The 18892-nt window shown below is 36.3% G+C and overlaps 1 protein-coding gene across 3 annotated transcripts in view; it reads left to right on the top strand.

Moving 5' to 3' along the window:
* The window catches only part of dachc (dachshund c), a 32165-nt gene extending 16013 nt beyond the window's left edge, over positions 1-16152 (top strand). For 2 of the 3 annotated variants that reach the window (XM_087802664.1, XM_087802663.1), the window contains 9 exons: positions 1353-1463; positions 4434-4603; positions 4971-5094; positions 5181-5306; positions 11162-11358; positions 11899-12049; positions 13160-13282; positions 13442-13516; positions 15496-16152. In XM_087802664.1, the coding sequence (XP_087658790.1) occupies positions 1353-1463; positions 4434-4603; positions 4971-5094; positions 5181-5306; positions 11162-11358; positions 11899-12049; positions 13160-13282; positions 13442-13516; positions 15496-15533 (1115 nt within the window). In that variant the 3' untranslated portion in view covers positions 15534-16152. The remainder of the gene's footprint in view (positions 1-1352; positions 1464-4433; positions 4604-4970; positions 5095-5180; positions 5307-11161; positions 11359-11898; positions 12050-13159; positions 13283-13441; positions 13517-15495) is intronic. The other variant, XM_087802665.1, reaches the window with a different exon arrangement.
* The last annotated feature ends 2740 nt before the right edge of the window (positions 16153-18892 follow it).

Here is an 18892-nt window from a genome sequence, read left to right on the forward strand (position 1 = left end):
GGTGTGTTGACACAGGTGTCCACTTTTAATAATTCACTTTGTGTTTCTCTATTAGAGCAGGAGCTGTGATCCGTGTCCTAAGATGGATGTTTGTTCTGAAGGTCAAAAATCCTTCTTAAGTTCAAAAGTTCTGCCCACAGAGCCAAACATCAAGTCCACCAAGAGAACACTTATTTAATCTATTATATTAATAATCATTTGTTCTTGTCTCTCTTAGGCAAAACTGGATTTAAAGCTACAGTAGCATTTGGTCTGTTTAGACAAAGTGTACTATAAACCTTAATGTTTGCAAATATCTAAGCTCTTACAAGCTGACATGTTACTTGAATACAACTTTGCTTTACCTGGTCATTACAAACTGATACATTTTAAAAATTGGAAAAAAATAATAATTTAAATGCCACACAAATGGAAAGAACACAAAGTGTAAACCGATGCAAAGTGTTAATGCTAATGCTATTTTTTTCTTTCCATGAAGAAGTTAAACATTTTGTTTTGCCTAGGAAAATACAGGATATTTTTTATTTTGAACTTCTGAATGAGAAAACTCTTGGTTTAATGTCTTAGTTCATATTTGGCCCCAGCTTGTATTTCATCAAATATGGCCCTCCTCAAAAAAAGGTTGGACACCCCTGACTGAAAGTGATAGTACATCAAAATGAACATACATTTATGTCTATATCTCTAAAAAGGAACATTTTACTGTTAGTGGTTTTTTTAATGTATAATTTAAACTTACTTTATACTACGACAACAAACCAGTTTGCTCATAAAGTCCTGAGGCTATGCTAGAAGTTCATTATGAACATTATTTTGCAATCTGTTCAGATTTTTGAATAGTTTTGTTACCACAGTAACAGGACTTGTGTTTGTTCAAAGTTGTTGGCAGTTGTTTTAATCGATTTTCATTTAAAAAAAAATGTTTTTAATGCATATTAGGTTTTCAAAATCATTTCTTGTTGAGCAATCTGCCTCTCAAGGAAGTATTAATTTGATTTTTTTTTACTCTCATTAGAATAATGGAGTCTCTGGTATCTGTGTTGACCAGCTGATAGTATAACCGACAGATCTAATGATGCTATTTACTTTAGAGCAGTTTATTGGTGAAATAATCAACATGTGGGGTGTGATATGTCAATATAGTAGAGAAGATGGTTTATTACGCTGCAGTCTAAATGGCCAGTGCAGTGGTTGCGTTCAGAGTAAATGACTCCCCATGACAACCTCCTGCTTTTCCACAGCTCTAATCCTCCACCAGGGCCATTGATCTAGCTCTCATAGATCCTTTTCCCATCTCAACCTCCCCTGTTCTCTTCACCTATTTCTCTGCCCTCCATCTGTCTTGCTCTTAGATCTTTCGGCCTTGGCAAAAAAGATCAAGTTAGAGGCGATGAGTGGTTACCACAGCAACCACCAACATGGTCACCCGAACGGAGAGAACGGCAATCATAGTCCTGGCCTAGGTGAGTCTATTTTTGTTGCAATTAAAATGGCCTTTTAGCAATGAGCGGTTACAAATACACAAAGCCACATCATTAAGAAAACATATAGAAAATAGTTTTCAAGTATATTAAAGATGTAAAATAAGTAAATAAAAGAGAGTCACTAATCCGTGGGCTGATCAAAATGTATATTGTTAACTTTTACTTTTTTTTTCCGTGAGGCTCATTAATTGTTTTTTTTTCTTATCTTCTCTTGACTGACCTTTATTGTAACAAAAATATCAACAAGAAAATGCATCTACTTCCTTCCTCACACGTGCTCTATAAGAAAATAAATTAAAAGAAGCAGAAATAAACGAAATCCTCACAAAGAACTTCCATTATTAGTTAAAACAAAACAAACACCATAAATGTTACTTAAATCTCTTAAATCTTGTTTTAATATTACACTAAACCTAAGTAAAAAGAACAATTCTACTGTTTCTCTTGTCCTTGAAAGCTTTCTATAAGATTTCAATTTGTGTTCCATTACTTATGCCGTCATATTTTATACACAACTATTAACTCACAGACTCAGAAGCCAGCGAGAGCGCAGCATCAGTGGATGATGTAGAGATGAATACGATGAGGAGCTGAGGCCAAATCAATATTCTTCTCTCTTATTCAATCTCTTGAATGCAAACGCTGGACAATCGATTGGAAGCGTGGACACATGCACACATGGACGGGGCGCCCCCACTGTTATCGACAAGTTAAAGCGTGTGTTTAGACGGATGAGTCTGCGCAGGAATAAACCAAGTTTCTCATTCTATTATGCTTTTGTTGCTTTAACAAATTACACATTTCTTGTATAAAAAGCAATTTCCAGAAACATCTGTTCCTAAGAAAGGGTTGAAAACTTTATTTTTCTATATAATAATTTAGTTTTCCTTAATAGATCTTTACTTTTATTTCTGAGAATCAACAAAATAGAAATATTTGCTGACATAAAAACAACTTTTCTTTAAATTTCCAAATAACATAACACATTTAAACAAATAAACAAAATATAAATACTCAGCTCTGACTTTACTTCTATTATTTGAACTTTAGTCACATCGTGTTTCTCCTTTTATTAATGACCAAAAACATAATTTCAGGATAATTCTACGCATTCCACACTTTTTGATAAATTAACACCTAAAATAATGTTCTTGCACAGGTCCTTTTAAAAAATGTATTTCATTTTGCCACCTTGTGCAAAAAATATCCTCATTTTATGTCCCATTGACTATTTTACTGTAAACATTGGTACACATGTCTATTTGTGTTAAGTACTGATAATATCTTAATTATTTTTTTTGCTGCATTCTACTAATAACTGATAATATTACTGTTTCAAATTGAAGCTGAATTGACGCTTTCTCTGGAATGTAGCATCTGTAGAGGAACATCTCGTCTGCTATTCCAGCATATTTATATTCTGGTAAACTTAGGTTTCCATTTATCTATTCATTAACTGGGCTATTTATTGTCTGGCTGTCTTTTTGTGAGATGCAAATATATGTTTAAATATGATGACAAAGTCTTAAAACTCTTGAAAATTAATAATAAAAAATAAAAAAGTTGTTGTTGCTGTTGATCCACGACAATACACACAATACAGGAGGTCTGGACGTTATTTCATGGCCCTTTGTTTCTAGTTGTAAACACTTACAATACTATTGGCCTCATCTGCTCACAGTTAAGTAGCGTAGTTAGTCCTCACTATTACAAACCTGTAAAGTTGAATCACTGTTAATGACAGAGTCAAGTGGAAACACACACACACACACAATGCAAAGGCACAAGTAAAATCTTTTTTTCCGTACCGCCACCCACAGCCTTATGGGAAGGACAGGCCCCTGCCAGAGCTCAGACCACTACAAAGACATTCTTGAAGTACACACTCACTCACACACACACACACACACACAAATGCTGAGTGTGACACCTTAGCTGCCTCTGAAAGAGATTCAGCAGCAATTTCTGCGTTTAACAAGATCTTCTGGGAAATTTACCGTAACTGTTTGTTTACAATAATAGTGTGTTTGTGTAAACAGAAGAGAGGCACTTTGACTTTTGATGTTTTTAATGAAACATAAGAGAGAGTGAAGGGGGGGGGCAGAGAGCAGGGTTGGGGGTGCTGGGGTAAACATTAGGGGGTGGAGCGGGCGACAGAAGTGGAGTCTGTTTGGTTGATATTTGGCTCCTGGTTAATCTTCAGAGCATCTGGTTATTTTAGCTTCATTCAGTCTTTTGTTCGCTTCGTTTCTGTCGCAGACAATCATGTGACTAATCTGCCAAATGCACAAAAAGCCGCGCATATGTCCAGCGAGCGCAGATTTACATCTCCGTTTGACTGAGTGTGCTGTCCCTCAATCGCCTCTTTAGTTTTTATTATTCGTCACGATTGTGCACAATCCAGTCCAGTTTTTTTTCCCCCTCTATTTATTCTTTTGTATTTATAATTACCCAGCGTGCATTGCTGGCCCAGCACCAGGATTGCCATCAGCTTCTTTTGTTTTACTTCCTCCTGTGTTTCTTTTGTTTTTCCTTTTATTAAAGGATAAATATTTATGTCATTCCCCCTCCAAACGCTTTTGTTTCCTTCCATGACGGAGAGACGGCGACAACCCACAAGGGTGCTGTTGAGAGGAAGGGTTTCCTTTCCAGGCACTGAAGAGTTTGTCTTTAAAAACAAGGAGATTTCAATCAGAAAGGAACAGAGTGAACGACTTTATGAATTCAAAGCTATTTATTTTTTAACGTCTTCATCAGAAATAATGTAAAGTGTGAAATTGTAACAGGTCCTACAATGTTTGTTGTAGAAGTCTGAGTCTTGGTACAGAGTCTCAAATATGACCAGCCCTCTCCATCAACGACAAAAAGTTGATGGAGGACTTTCTTTTCAAAGCCCGGAAGGTCTTTAAGGTTTATATTAACTCCATATTTCTCTACTTTCCTTCATAGTCCTGGATCAGTTGCCCTTCATGATGATGTCACATCCTTTGATTCCTGCCAGCCTGGCACCAGCCTCCGTTTCCATGGCGATGGGCCAGATGAACCGTCTGAGTACGCTTGCCAGCATGGCACAGCTCCACGCCAGCCCCCATGCCAGGGCGCCCACCTCCGTCATTAAGGTGAAGAGGGTCACCAGCCGAGTACATCTCACCGTCGGCCAGGAACCGGCATTTAGAGCGAACACTATTTAACTTTTTAATCCCAACATCGAGAGAAAAATGTGCCTCTAACTAGAACATGTCGCATGTCTATCACTCAACAGGGCATGTTTTGGAAATGATCAAATCAATAATATTTATAATAATATATAACTTGTGTTGTTCTTATGTGAAATCCAAAGCCATTGAGTCTCATTCATGAAAAAATAGCTTAAATAGTTTAAATAGCTAAAAGTCTAGCCATCCATTTGATGATCCATCTAACTATTTATATATTCATCCTATTTATTCATCCCTTTATCTTATCCTCTTGCTTGCCTTTTTCTAGGAGCGAGCTCATGGCAGCAGTCCCTCTCCCTCTCCATCTTTGGAAGAATTGCAGCTGTCATCGAATCACAGCAGCAGCGTGTCGAGTTCACCCGCACACATGGATCGCAACACAGAAGCAACACGTATGTACTTATCCGTCGGATCGACAGACGGGTAACAAATGAACAAAATAGCTGTCAGTCAAATAACACCTGCCTTGACTATCCAGACTCGCTCCATGACGGCCTGTCATCGAGTCACGTTCAAGGCATGTTGGGACAGTCGCCCGTCGGACGCACGGAGAAAGAATCTTTGGACTACAGCAAGGAACACAAGCAGGGACGCGCTGACAGAGGTGAGGCACGGCTTTACTACTATTAATTTGTGATAGAAACAAAAGTTTAAATCAAACTCCGCAAGAATTCTAAACTCAACCCATGTCATGTGTCAGACAGAATTTACACATATGAAGAGTGTAAAACAGTTAATAGATGCTCAAACACAATGAGTTTTTCAATTAAATTGTATTTTTAAGTGTGAAATTATAACAGTTATCTCAAGAAACTTTACAGTTTAAGTAACACTATATGAGAGAAAAGAAAAACAGATCCCAGCAAATCAACAATGGGTGGATCACAGTGTGACAGTGGCGACTGAAAAAACCCCTCATAAAAGGACTTGGTGTCCAGATTTGGCGTTGGGTTTGACACATGTGGTCTATAGGAAGAAAAAACACTTGGGGTCGGTCAAGACTAGGACATGATAGAGAACCTAATTATTTTGTATCACAAGAAATTGAGTTTGAAGATTTTCTTCTGGACCCTACGATGACCCTGTGTATCCAAGTTAATATATGGTCAGGGCATTAAAAAGAAGTGCTTAAGTTCATACTTGACTGATCAAGGGTTTGATTGAAACAATAAAAAAAAAAACAGTATGTTTTTGGTGGTCATTTCGAAGGCAGAAACCTTAAGCACAACCAGACTCGGTGTTGATGGCCTCCTGCTCTGACCGTGTGGGATAGACTAAATTAGAAAAAAATTCTTACCTTCACCAAAAAATATTTATTTTAATTTCAATTTACAGCAGAAACATTTATTTAATTTTCTTGAAAGTTTAAATCTCTTTTGCACCATATACGATAACTAAGTGGGCTGATTTTGTGTTTGACATGCCGTACACTAAGTGTAAATTAGAAAGTATAACATTACTTCATCACTGCAACTTATTGACTTTAATCACTTGCTCAACTGAATAAGAAGAAACATGGAAGTGGTTAAGACATTTTTTTAATATATTATATATTTTTAGGAATAACAATAAACACTAAAACTATATTTAAATCTTAAATAGTATATATTTTTATCATAACTATTGTAAATGAAAACTACAGAAAAAAATAAATTCGTAAAGAGATTTGCAAATTCACATCTCCCACAATTTAAGAAAGATCAAAAGAAAGAATTGTTGTTGGAAGAAAAGGGTTGAAAGAAAGAATGTAATGCATGTTTGACTTAGACGTTGCAATTCATTAAAGGGAGGCTTTTCACTTTTACTTTTGAGGGTCACAGGGGCTTTAGTTGTCACAGTAATGAATCATTTGAGGATTATTAATGAGTAAAGAAATCAATGGACAAGGAACAAAGTCTGTCAATACATTATCAGGATCATTCAATTAATCTCTGCTGATGTATTGATGAAATCATCGTCTAGAACAGAAACGCTGCTATAAACAGGAAGCAAGGATAACTCAATAGATAGATGATAGATTTGATGTGAGTAAAAAAATAAATAATTCATGAATTATGACCTACTTAGTAATTTAATAATAGTTTAGTCATTACACAGGAAGAAATATTAGTGTGTTGGCCTCAGAAGGTCCTCAATCTGACCCACTATATTCAGGTTCTCAGGGTTTCTTTAACGTTCATGGCCTTAGAGTTTTTTTCTTTTTTTTTAATCTATGCTTTAAAGTCAACTAATGTGAAATCCAACTCTCCTGACTCTCTAACATGTTTCAAATGGTGAAATCTTCCTCTCCAAGATGCAGTTAGTCCCTCATCATGACCATGTTTTGAACTTATTACTTCATAAAGTTCTCCCCGTCTGAAATCTGGGTGAACAAGTGGTTATGCGAGCGTTAGTCTATTATGACGTAATTCTGTCTTCACTCCTCCTCCAGCCAGCTGTAATCCCGCTTCGCTTTGTTTATACAACAAGTCCCTTGGAGGTGGAGACTTCCGGTGTTGATGGTGGTATTGCCGTGACCCCGATTATTGACCAATCACATCAGAATGGGCGTGGTTATGGTAATCTATTTAATCTGCAGGAAAATGGGTTTAAGATCATTTTCTAATGTAAATATTTAAATGAAAATAGAGTTTTGTACAAACAGAACACAAACACTTAAATCAACACTTCAGTTGCACTTTAAGTGATGGCAGTTATTAAAGATAACTCTTAGATTTTGACTGTGAAATTATATTTACACAAACTCTCAAGCCAATTGAGGTACATTTCAACTATTTTGCATGAATACACAAAGCATTCTCTCCTGATCTCTTATTATCACTTTTCTCTTCCAGTTGACAAGAAGATGAAATTATCGATCACGCTACTAAACTTATTTACCCTTCTAGTTCTCTTTCTCAACCCCCTTCTCGATTATCGTATTGCTACATGTGTTTAGGGAATTTCTTTACCGTCATTTTTCTCTTTTTACCACACAGTTCTGAGAAGTTTCATCATGTCACACCGCTAAATCTGCTCTGTTCCTGCTTTGGGGGCTTGAGTTTAGAGTTCTAGAGAGGATTAGCCTTTTAAAGTAATCATTACATTTTCAAATAATATTTTTTTAATGTCAGTATTTTAGCAAGGAATGAAAAAATAATGTTAATGTATCTTGAAGGGAAGAGCGATCATAGCCCTTGATTTTTACAGTGAACCGGTAGATTTTCATCAACTTGTGTTTTCGTCCTCCACGTCTTCATTGGCTCCCCACAGAGAGCCAAGACAAATAATTCTGTGAAAACAGGACTCCATTAGACCAGGGAGCAGTGTAACATTAGCCAGCCATTTGCTGGGGCCGCGGCCTGATGAGCCCGGATGCCCCCCCGCCCGGCCCCCCCCTGCCCTCTCAGCTGGACCTCATCTGCATAACGACCGCCTCCCTGTCGTTAGGGCCCGGCGTTGCCACGGCGCTGCAGCGTCAGTTGTTTGGTCCTCTCTGTCAGGGAGGTGTGCATTAGCCTAATGAGGACTGCTCAAGGACAACCAGTCAGCAGAAAACGTGGAGCGAGATGGAGAAGAAGACTTTTTTTTTTAAGTGTATCCCACGTCACATTATTCCGTGATCGAATCAAGAGCGTGGCTGTCAGGTGTCTGTTAGCATATTGACTAACCCGTGATGGCACCAGCATGAATGCCCCGCGTCAAACCCCTGCATTCATGGGATTGATTCTCCCATTGATTTCCCAGCATGCAAATGAAACATATGTACATTTGGTGGATTACACGCTTTTGCATTTGACCTCCAAGCATCACAGGCGGGATTGAAAAGGAGTTTGAAAGTGCACTTCAGCTGCTGTCATTCTGTCAATCCATTGTATGATAATCTCTGAGTGCTCGTGTCTGAGGAGGTGTGCGAGTGTGTGTACCAGGGCGCCTTTTTTTTTTGGCTGCGTGTGCTGTTTCCGTGGTCTTTGAACAACGTATCCATCCAGCAAAGATCAGAGGCCATCCCTGACACCTCACTCCCATTAACCAAACATCAGCAGAATTTTATTCTCTCTCTATCTCTGTCCCCCCCCCCATCCTCCATCCTCCTCTCTTTTGCTGACTGGCAGTCTTCACATGGCGATGTTCATTAGCCCTGGGGACGGGGTTGGGCGAGGAGATGAAAGTTGTGAGGAAAAAGAGGGAAAACAGACAGTGACCTTGGTTAGGAAGATGGGTAGATGATCAAACGAGCAGGTCGGGTCCTGGGTGTGTGTTTATGCTGAGTGTGTGCGCGAGTGTGAGGTAAAGTAGGCGTAAAACAGTAACTCAATAAAGGATCAGTCACATCCAAGGAGCCTGGGGAGACTGCGCTGACGGTGCACTTCGGCAGCTTTGAGCGTGCACGTCTATAGGTGTGTGCGTCTGAACGCGAGCCACGGGAGTGTAGTCGGACGCCCTCCGCTGAGCTCGCCAGCACCTGCTAATTACCTTTCTCTACAGAGCAATGCTTTTAGCAGGGAGAGGGGGGGAGCCTCTCATCTGTGAAACACCTTGAACGTGACAGTTGCCAAGACGTAAGGCCGCGGTGCAGAGAGGGGAGGCGGGTGGAGTTTGAGCGGAAGATGCTGTGGTCAGCTAAGTGAGGAAAACACCGTCGTTTGTCACAGACGGGGAAAAAAAAAACGGCGCCTGATGTCACATCACAAGTTCACACTCCGCTCCGATAAGACTCTCCGTCCTCAGATGATGGCCAGAAACCTGGCGGGTTAGTACTAAACGCACTGCGAGTAGTTGATCCTCGTCTACCTCGCTGTTATAATCCAGGACCGTTGTGGAGTTGTCAGGTTTGCAAACAGATGGTCATTAACACTTAAACAAAGAGCGGAAATCATAGCTGGGTTAAAGTCACTTTCTTGTATGAAAGCATGTACGTCTGAATTCTTTATGAAGCACAGAGCTGTTGGTTCGCTGTTGATCCCAATTTCACAAATTATTAATTACCTTCAAAGGTTTCAACCAAACACAAGCTTGAATAAGTGATTATCCTCAAGGTCAGGGGGTTAGGGTTCACTCCTTCAAAGACCGGTTCATCTAATCCTCACCTTCCTTTCCCACACAAGCAGTGATACAATTATAACCATATTATATGTGGTTAAAGATCAACTAATGTGTTGATATAAGTGTGTCTTAAATAGATCTTAGACTATATTGTATCATCAGTATATGTCTGTTTGTATAAAACTCTCTTTCCATTGAAATATTTACATTAGAAAATGATCTTAAACCTTGCACACACTTTTTTCTGCAGAACAAATCTTGTCTATTGGTCAAACATTGATGACTGCATGTCATCAATCCTGGAAGTCTCCACCTTCAAGGGACTTGTTGTATAAACAAAGCAGGCGTGATTACAGCTGACTGGAAGAGGAGTGAAGTCATTATTATGTCATAATGGTCTCCGCTCTCATAACCTCTTGTTCATCAAGATTTCAGACGGGAGGAACTTTATAAAGTAATTAATTAAAAACATGGTCATGATGAGGGACTTATCAGTCGTCCATAATGCAGCTTCAGCACCATCTGTTGAAGAACATCCACATTTAAATACATTTAAAAAAGAACATATATGAGCAAATACATGCACACTCATTTAGAATCAAATGTATTTAACACCTATTTACTGTTACCTTCTTATGCTTACACACAAATTAATACATTTATTAGCAAGTTGCTCTCTGAATGAGGAAGACTGATCCTTTGCCTTTTTGCAGGTGTGAAGATTCTGTGTAGAGATTTAGCACTAAATGTAGCTTTTGTAGCTTTTATTGTACATCAACTGTTGATTGACAAAGTGATGACAGAATGTTTCAAACTCATTATTTGATGCTGTCATGCTCACACATTAGCAAATGACCTGCTATATTAGCATCCTGTTGTTGCAGAGATGTGAGATTTCAGTGCCTTTGTTTGCATTAACTTTACATATTAGGGGGTTTTCTCATTTGATTTATACACCTTTAAATATGTCCTAGAGTTCTATTATTTACAAATTGAATATATTAGAAAGCATCTGGAATAGTTATCAAAAGAAATTCAGATTTTATATTAACATTTTGATGTTTTTTTGTTTTAGATTTCAATACAGTTATTTAATTTATCTTTTGAGTGAAGATCAGATTATCTATTCTGTTTAGGTAGTTTTAAAGCAATGACACTTCTTTTGTGACTTGTTGAATATGTATTAGTAGTTGTCTGATATCTCTAATTGAGATGATTCATTAATTTCGTATTGTGCTGTTGAATTTTAAATAATACCTGTATGTATTCTACATTTTTATTTTGTATTTGTGTGGAATATTTAAAGCCCACACAAATACAAAATAAAAATGCTGTGGACATGTGTAAAATATGTTCAACATTTTGAAGGTGAATCTTTACGAGTTGCTCTCATTAGTCGAACAGAATAATCTTATTTTCCTTCATCTCTTCCAGACAACAACTCGTCGGCCACAAACCCCTGCAGGGAGAGCAGTGACAGACAAGTCTACCACAAACCCCCGTCATGCAGGGACGTCTGCGAGCGAGTGTCTTTCTCTTCAGGACACAAACTCACAGCAGGTCTTCAGCACGCTCCCTTCATTTTCCCAGAAGGCCTTTCCTCCATAGAGTCGCTGCTCACCAACATCCAGGTGAGCCTCTGCCGGGGATTTTTATTCTTGTTACTATGTGACATGAATAGAAGCTTTTCTGAAATGATAAACATTAGACATATCGATAAGAATCTCAGATGTTCTTGTAATTGAAGAGCCACGATGAAACTACTGCTCTTTGTTGTGGCTAGAATCTCCTCTTAATCATGATTTAATTTATCTTAAGTAATACACTAGTTTTATATTTGTACATAAATGCATGTACCTTAATTAATTTTTATAATGTTAATTGAATGAATAGTTTTTAACAAGATATGCCACTCAAATTAATTTGGGTCACTCATCATATTAATGTTATATTGATGTCAAATTTAGTGTAATGGAGAATATTTTATACGTATACATATTCATCTATTTAATGAATGTTCAGTTTGAAATTTGTTTCTGCATGTTTTTTGATTCTTGTTGTGTTGGAAGTGATGTGTTGAAGGTTTATGTTTAATATGTAGTTTAAAAAATGCTGGACAATGGTTCTGTGTCTAACCTGTCGATGTGTGTGTTTGTGTGTGTGTCTCCAAGCAGGGCCTGCTGAGGGTTGCTATCGAGAACGCACGGGCACAGGAGAACCAGGACCACCTGGAGAGGACGGAGCTGAAAATGGAGCTGGTCCGAGAAAGGGAGCTGCGAGAGACGCTGGAGAGGCAGCTGAGTGTGGAGCAGAAAAACAGAGGTACACGACAGAACATTCATAATCTCCGCGTTTGAGGGATGACAAATGTGACGCTTGTTTGTCTGACACAGCAGAGCGAGCGCTACATCCTACACTTTCATCTTCATCTTCGAATGTTATCCTCTAACACCGTTTGAAAGGTTTAATTTATTTTTATTTTAGTTATTTTTAATTTATTTATTGTTTTTATTATACATGATTACATTTAAGAGATTAAATGTTTTAAAATATTTTTTGCATTTTAATATTGAATTGAAAACCCTTAAAAATATTAAATTCACAAAAGTTATTTTTGAATTATTGTAATTACAATATCAAAGTATGTGTAAAAAAAACAACCAAAAAAACGTTCATTTTGAAAATGTTTCAATTGTTCAATTAAAAAATCTTTTTTTAAGAATTTAATTAAATTATTAAATAAAAACTAATTCAGCCTTTCAATATAGAAACTATGAAATTATTATTATTATTATTTTAATAAAATATTTGAAAATGTTAAATCAACCGTTGAATAATTTAATGGCACTGATATACTTCCAGACAATCAAACTCAATGTTAGCTTCATTAATGCAGAAAAAAAACAGTAAAATTACAGTTTTTATTATTTTAAAAGTGAAGTTAACCTTTTTACGAAGATAACTTCAATTCAAACAAGAGGTGGGTCTACAGTTCTTAGTCATTTAATAAACTGATGGACTGAGCATTACAGTTCTGCAGCATCAAAGGAAGGAAAATATTAAATAAGGAGGACATGTCAAACTAAGAGAAAGACTAGATTTCAAATGTTAAACATTATATTATTTTTTTGACTGTTTTACGCTGTAGCTCGTAAAAAAACTATTATTATTATTATAATTATTGAGGTGCCTACTAAATTTTTATTGGCTAAAGTAAGAAGAAAAATGTTTATTCATCTTTAGTTCATGCAACGATTGTCATCTCAATGTTTTGCATGCATTTGTTTTCATCTTTGTTTCATATCTAACGTGAATATTCTGACACACATGAGGAAAATGTTTTGGATAAAAAGCTTTCATTCTGAAAATAGAGAAGATCAATGAGACGTTTTTACAACATTTTTTTGACTTGTACTTTTCTGTTGAATGCAGTGATGATCCAGAAGCGTCTGAAGAAGGAGAAGAGGAGTAAGAGGAGACTCCAGGAGGCTCTGGAGGAGGAGGTCAAACTGCGTGATCAGGCGGAGCACACTCTGCTGCACAACACACACACAGGTACAGTTGACTTAAGTCAGAGTTGTTCAGAAGTGAAGAAGGAAAACATTTTTAAATGTCACCTTATCTCGGCTGCTCATTAGCCTCTAATTAAGCGTCTTTATTCATTAACGGGACAAACTGCAGGCCATCAATCATCTCTGGCTCCTTCTCAAACAGAGTCGGTGACCCAGGACTTGGACGGGAGTAACCACGGCGACGACAGTCGACTGGACTCTAAAACAGCAGTGCAAGGTCTAACACCAGGTTTGAGACTTAAAGTGTTGTTTTTAAACGACAATGAGTCTGAAACATCTTTATTAATAGACCACCGTTCAGCTCCTCATATATGGAGGAAGATCAGTGCCATTAGAATATTAAATTGTTGAATTCATCATTTAAAATGTAATAATTAATAATAATAATTCTAACATTAAAATGTAGTATATAATAGATTAAAAATGTAATTTATTTTTTATTGATTAATGGAATTAAATAGTATAATATTTTCAATTTATTTTACACATAAAATGTGAAACAAAGCCATTTATATTTAATTAACATTTTGGTATAATAGAGCCATTTGCTAATACCAGGCTACCTGATGCCACTTTCGGCAAATCACTCGACGCATGGGCGATAACGTGTCGCGTCAATTCAGGTTTTGTCTGGACAATGTCAACTTTGCAGTCTTAAAAAAATTATATTACTAATCTCACGTTCAATCTGTGTTTTTTTTATGTCAACTCAGATCACATTTCTAAAGCTCCGCCCACAAGGTTGTTATGTGTAAAACGAAAGTCGTTTCAGAACTTTCCGTTATAAATCTAATCATAAATAATATATAAATACAAATTATTAAATTTAATTATTTGATACAATTAATTCAACATTTTATTATATCAATTATGCAAAAAATAATATTAAAAGCTTAGAAAATAATAATTAAATCCAACCTTGAATAGTCTGGTGGCTCTGATGTACTTCCATACACTTCATCATTTGATAATGAATTCATTTATTTACTGGCCGGCTATTGTTATAATATGTACGTTTTTGTCCTCAAGATAGATTCATGAATAAATGCTGTGACAAAGCGGTGTGTTCAGCCATCATCAAAAGGTAGCGCTCCACCTCCGCACGCGCCGCTCTCAGACAGCCGGCTTGTTCAAAGGCACTTTTTTTAATTGAATGCCAGTGAAGCACGGAGAGAACTGGTCACTAATTAACGCTTGTCTTAATTGTCCTCGTGACAAGTTTGTTTGGACATCATTTGCATAATTAATACAATATCATAAATCATTTCAAGTGGACGCGTCAGACAGACGGCGGCGCGGGATGTGCTTCTTTTGTGAAGCAACTTTTATCACAGCAGACACAATAGATCAGGCGTCTATCAAACCTCTGCTGGAACTGGATACTCATACATTTGAGCTCGTGGAGAAGCCCTTGGGCCTGTTAAAAAAACACAAATTTAATATACTTACCATCTTAATATTTTTCATTCTGTGGTTCCTTTCTTGTTGCCCCATTGGTAGTTCAGAATCAATAATGTGATTAGTGTTTTAATTTAATAATATTGTATATTAAGATATTTCAGGAGTGTATATAGTATAGTATGTAGTATCTGTCTAATTGATACAATGATTTATTCAAATCAAATATGGAAATATTAAGTTAATAATACAACTATACATAAAAAATTATGACTAAAAATATATATATATATATATTAATATAATAATTTATATGATTAAATAATAAAAAAAATCCAAAATGTTTTTCTTCTTTTACTCAGATATTTTAATCCCAATAAAAAAAAAAAAGATATTATATGTATGTTTATTTTAGCATTATAAATATTATAAATGTATATCAGTCATATATATATATAATTCAAATATTGTTTGTTTTTTATAACAAGAGGTTGAATTAATTGTATTATGTAAGTTTGAGTTAGATATTTATCTTTTTATTATTTATTATTATTTATACAAATCTAATAAGTGATGTTAGAAATTAGTATTTGTTAAAATATGTTTAAAAAGTCCTCTGATAAATCACATTTTGCGTAATTAAATATAAAAAATGACATGTATATAAAAAAAATATCAAGATATTTTGAATGAGCAAGATATGTGTTTTTAGAAAAAAACAGAATGTGTGTATTTACATGTGTTGTTATAGGCTTGGTTTCATTCAAAGATTAACATCTTGTTTTGCTTTAATTTCAGACGGCAGAGTTTTCTTTCAGGCAGCTGGAATGTACTGAAGATCAACAACCGGCTGATAGAAGAACATTTTGTGTACAAAGCACAGGCACCTGTGCAGTCACTGGAACTTTGTAAGGACGACCTTTGGACTTGTTTTGTTTAATTTATTACATTTATCGTCCAATCTTGACTGTAGTCACAAACAGTGCTGAGAATATCTTTTGACTTTTTTTCCAAACCAGGATTTTTAGACTTTAGACAAAGTGTTTGTTTGATATGTGTTGTTTTTCTGGACACAAGTGATGTGTTTTACTTGCAACAGAGTTGTATACGTACAGTATACAGTATATAGCCCTTCTTTTTGCTATTATAACGTTAAAAACAAACGTCAGCATGTTGTACTCTCAGTAAATGACTTGTGTTTAATGCAGTAGTACAGTTTGGCAATATAAATAATACAAATACTTTTAAGAAGTTGTGTGTGATGATGTTTTTATTCGTCTGCCTGGTTTAATTTAAATGTCATTCCTCGTCTTTTGATACATTGACATCTCAACAATTACCAGCCATTGTGTTTCAGTTCAAACTTCCACATTCCTTGATGAGATCCATGTGAATTTTCATTTTTGTCTACTTATTCTATTTCCATTGAACTAAGTTCCCATTATTATTATTATTTTTTCTATTTTTACATTTTATTTCTCACTATTTCCCTCAGTACATCAATATTATGTGTAAAACTGCAACCATATTTTCCATTAATGGAGCTGATTTAATGCCTTTTCTTGCTTGTTGAATTAATTCAAGGGTGGATACCATTTTTAAATACCGATAATAAAAAGGTGAAATAATACAATAATGACAATAAAAAGGAAAATAAAGAGATATAGTCTGACAATAGAATCTGTGGTGTGATTATATGTCGCCTGTATAGACAGAAGTCTTTAGCCAATGGTCCTCAAAATGTTGAAATCGTATATTTTTTACTTGAAGAATAATAATTAAACATAGTCCCTGGTGTGTTTTTAAACATAGTTCCTATGATATTTAAAGTTTTGTGTATTTCTGACTCACTTTAATTAAGCTAAAGGTTGACGTTGTTGGTCCATTCATCACACAATTTTCCTTCAATATTTCCTTCAATACTGTCTAAATATGATTAAATGAAAACTTTTGCACCAACTTTAACCATTAGAACTCACACCTGAGAGGGTTTTCGTATATCATGAGTTGTGTGTGTAGAACTAAACTCTTCCCTGCCACACAATTCTTCCTGGACACACACATCAGTTGACATGAATCATCACCGCCAGGCTGTGGCCTCGCCTCAAAAGGTTTGTGACTTCATTGAAACTGTAAAAAAAACACACTGTTCAAACACACACACACACGAGGGTATTGTCCTGCCGTGAGACGGGTCATGGAAAAGATAAACGGAGGATAAAGCTAAGGTGACGGAAACCAGCGTAAATGTGTCTGTGTTTGTTTGTGTTGCCGTGCCACACAGCAGACAAGAGAACCATCTGCTCATCTCCTGTTAATGAGCAAAGCAAACAGCAGGAGTCGAGGGCTGTCTCAGAATCTGCTCTCTCTTTATTGGTACACACACACACACACGGACACAAATGTACACAAAGACGCACACATGTTTAAACTGATTACCTTTGATTGAGAACAGGGCAAAGCAACCTTTTTAGACCTCACTCCTACATCAGTGACAGAGAAGGTCTGAAACACGATTAGCAAGCTGTTCCCGAGCTTCACATCTGACCACAGGCAGCCAAACACAGCTAATGGCTGGGAAGTAACCAATGGGAACTAACTGCGTCTGCGGAGGATCAGTAACACTATTAGACAGATGTTTGCCACGTCTTTTCGAAATGTGCTTGGACGTGACGTGAGCAGCGGATCGTTTGTCCGAGGACCAGTCATGACCAGACCTGGAGGTCATGATGATGTGAATGGAGTTGGCTGGTACAAGATGAACATCAAAGGAGAACGTCTCCATCGAGACAAGACCAGTCCATGGGTTCATGAGTCCACAGAATCAAAGAAGAAATCATTCTCCCAAAACTTGAATTTCACTCATTTCTACTCACCCTCATGTCGACGAAGGGTTGGGATTATGTTCCTTTTGAGAGTTATAGACGAAAATGTTTGTTCATTTTAATGTAGCGACTAGAGCTCAGTCAGCTTCATATTCATCTTCGTCCAAAAAGACACTTAAAAACTCCAAGTACCTCCATACTGCTCGTATGTAACGTCCATCTTGTATTGAAGCCTCGACATTAAAAATTGTTCTGAATTTTTTTTAAATAAATCTATATTTTAATTTTATTTTTGTCTGAAGATCCCAGTTTCTCAGCTTCTGCTTGAATTTTTTCTTCAATAAAACACGTGTACACAAGTGTCAGTGAACAAGATTCATGCTTATGGTCTGGCCGCTTCCACTAAAAACTAATTTAAAATATAATTCTTAAATTTCTTTGGACAATTCTTAATGTCGAGGCTTCAGTACAAGAGGGACGTTACAGACGAGCAATATGGAGGTATTTGGATGTTTTTAAGTGTCTTTTTGAACAACTGAGCTCCAGTCGCAACATTAAAATGAACAAACATTTTTGTCCATAAATCTAAAAAGGAACAGATTACTCTAGAAGATACTGAAGATAATCCCAACCCTTAGTCGACATGAGGTTGAGTAGAAAATTAGTTTTGGTTGAACTATCCCTTTAACTATTATACACAAGAGGCAGATTATTCCTAAATATATCTTGGATTTTAATGAACTTGGACATGGTTTCTCATTTTATTTTATTCTAAAGTAACTTACACTACATAATGACAATTTTTATATTATACAAGAGTGATTTGCTTTATTTGACTTGACTGCAACCTAGTTTTCAATTTTACATCTTAACAAGTTCATTGAATATTAAGTAAGTAAGTAGTAACTTCTCCAGACCAGGGTCCCAAAGCGCTTAATCAAACAAAACAAAATTCAATAAAGTATATACTTATATACTACACAGGAGGAAAATACTAATTTTATTTTTTTGCTCGCTCTGATTCTTTATTAAATAAAACTGTGTTGTTCTTTATTTAACAATAGCAGTTAACAGCAGGGTATCAAAATATATATTTTTAATTGATTAAATAAATGTATATACAGTACATATATTTGAATTTATTCATTTAAAAAATGTCATTTTTTAAGATTTATTTTTAACGCTGCTTCAGATCTTCCTTCTTGATCCCCAGACGATGATAAGCCAAAGATAACAACATAAGCAGATCTATTGACGCGTCCAATAGTGTTCAAGTTACGACAACACTGCCCTCTGCTGCCACTAGTGCAAAAACGCAGCCTTCGAACTTTGTCTCTCGCGGGCCTCCGTACGGCTGGACTCTCCTCTGG

The sequence above is a fragment of the Callionymus lyra genome, chromosome 11 (genome assembly GCF_982586985.1).
Source record: "Callionymus lyra chromosome 11, fCalLyr1.hap1.1, whole genome shotgun sequence".
NCBI lineage: Eukaryota > Metazoa > Chordata > Actinopteri > Syngnathiformes > Callionymidae > Callionymus > Callionymus lyra.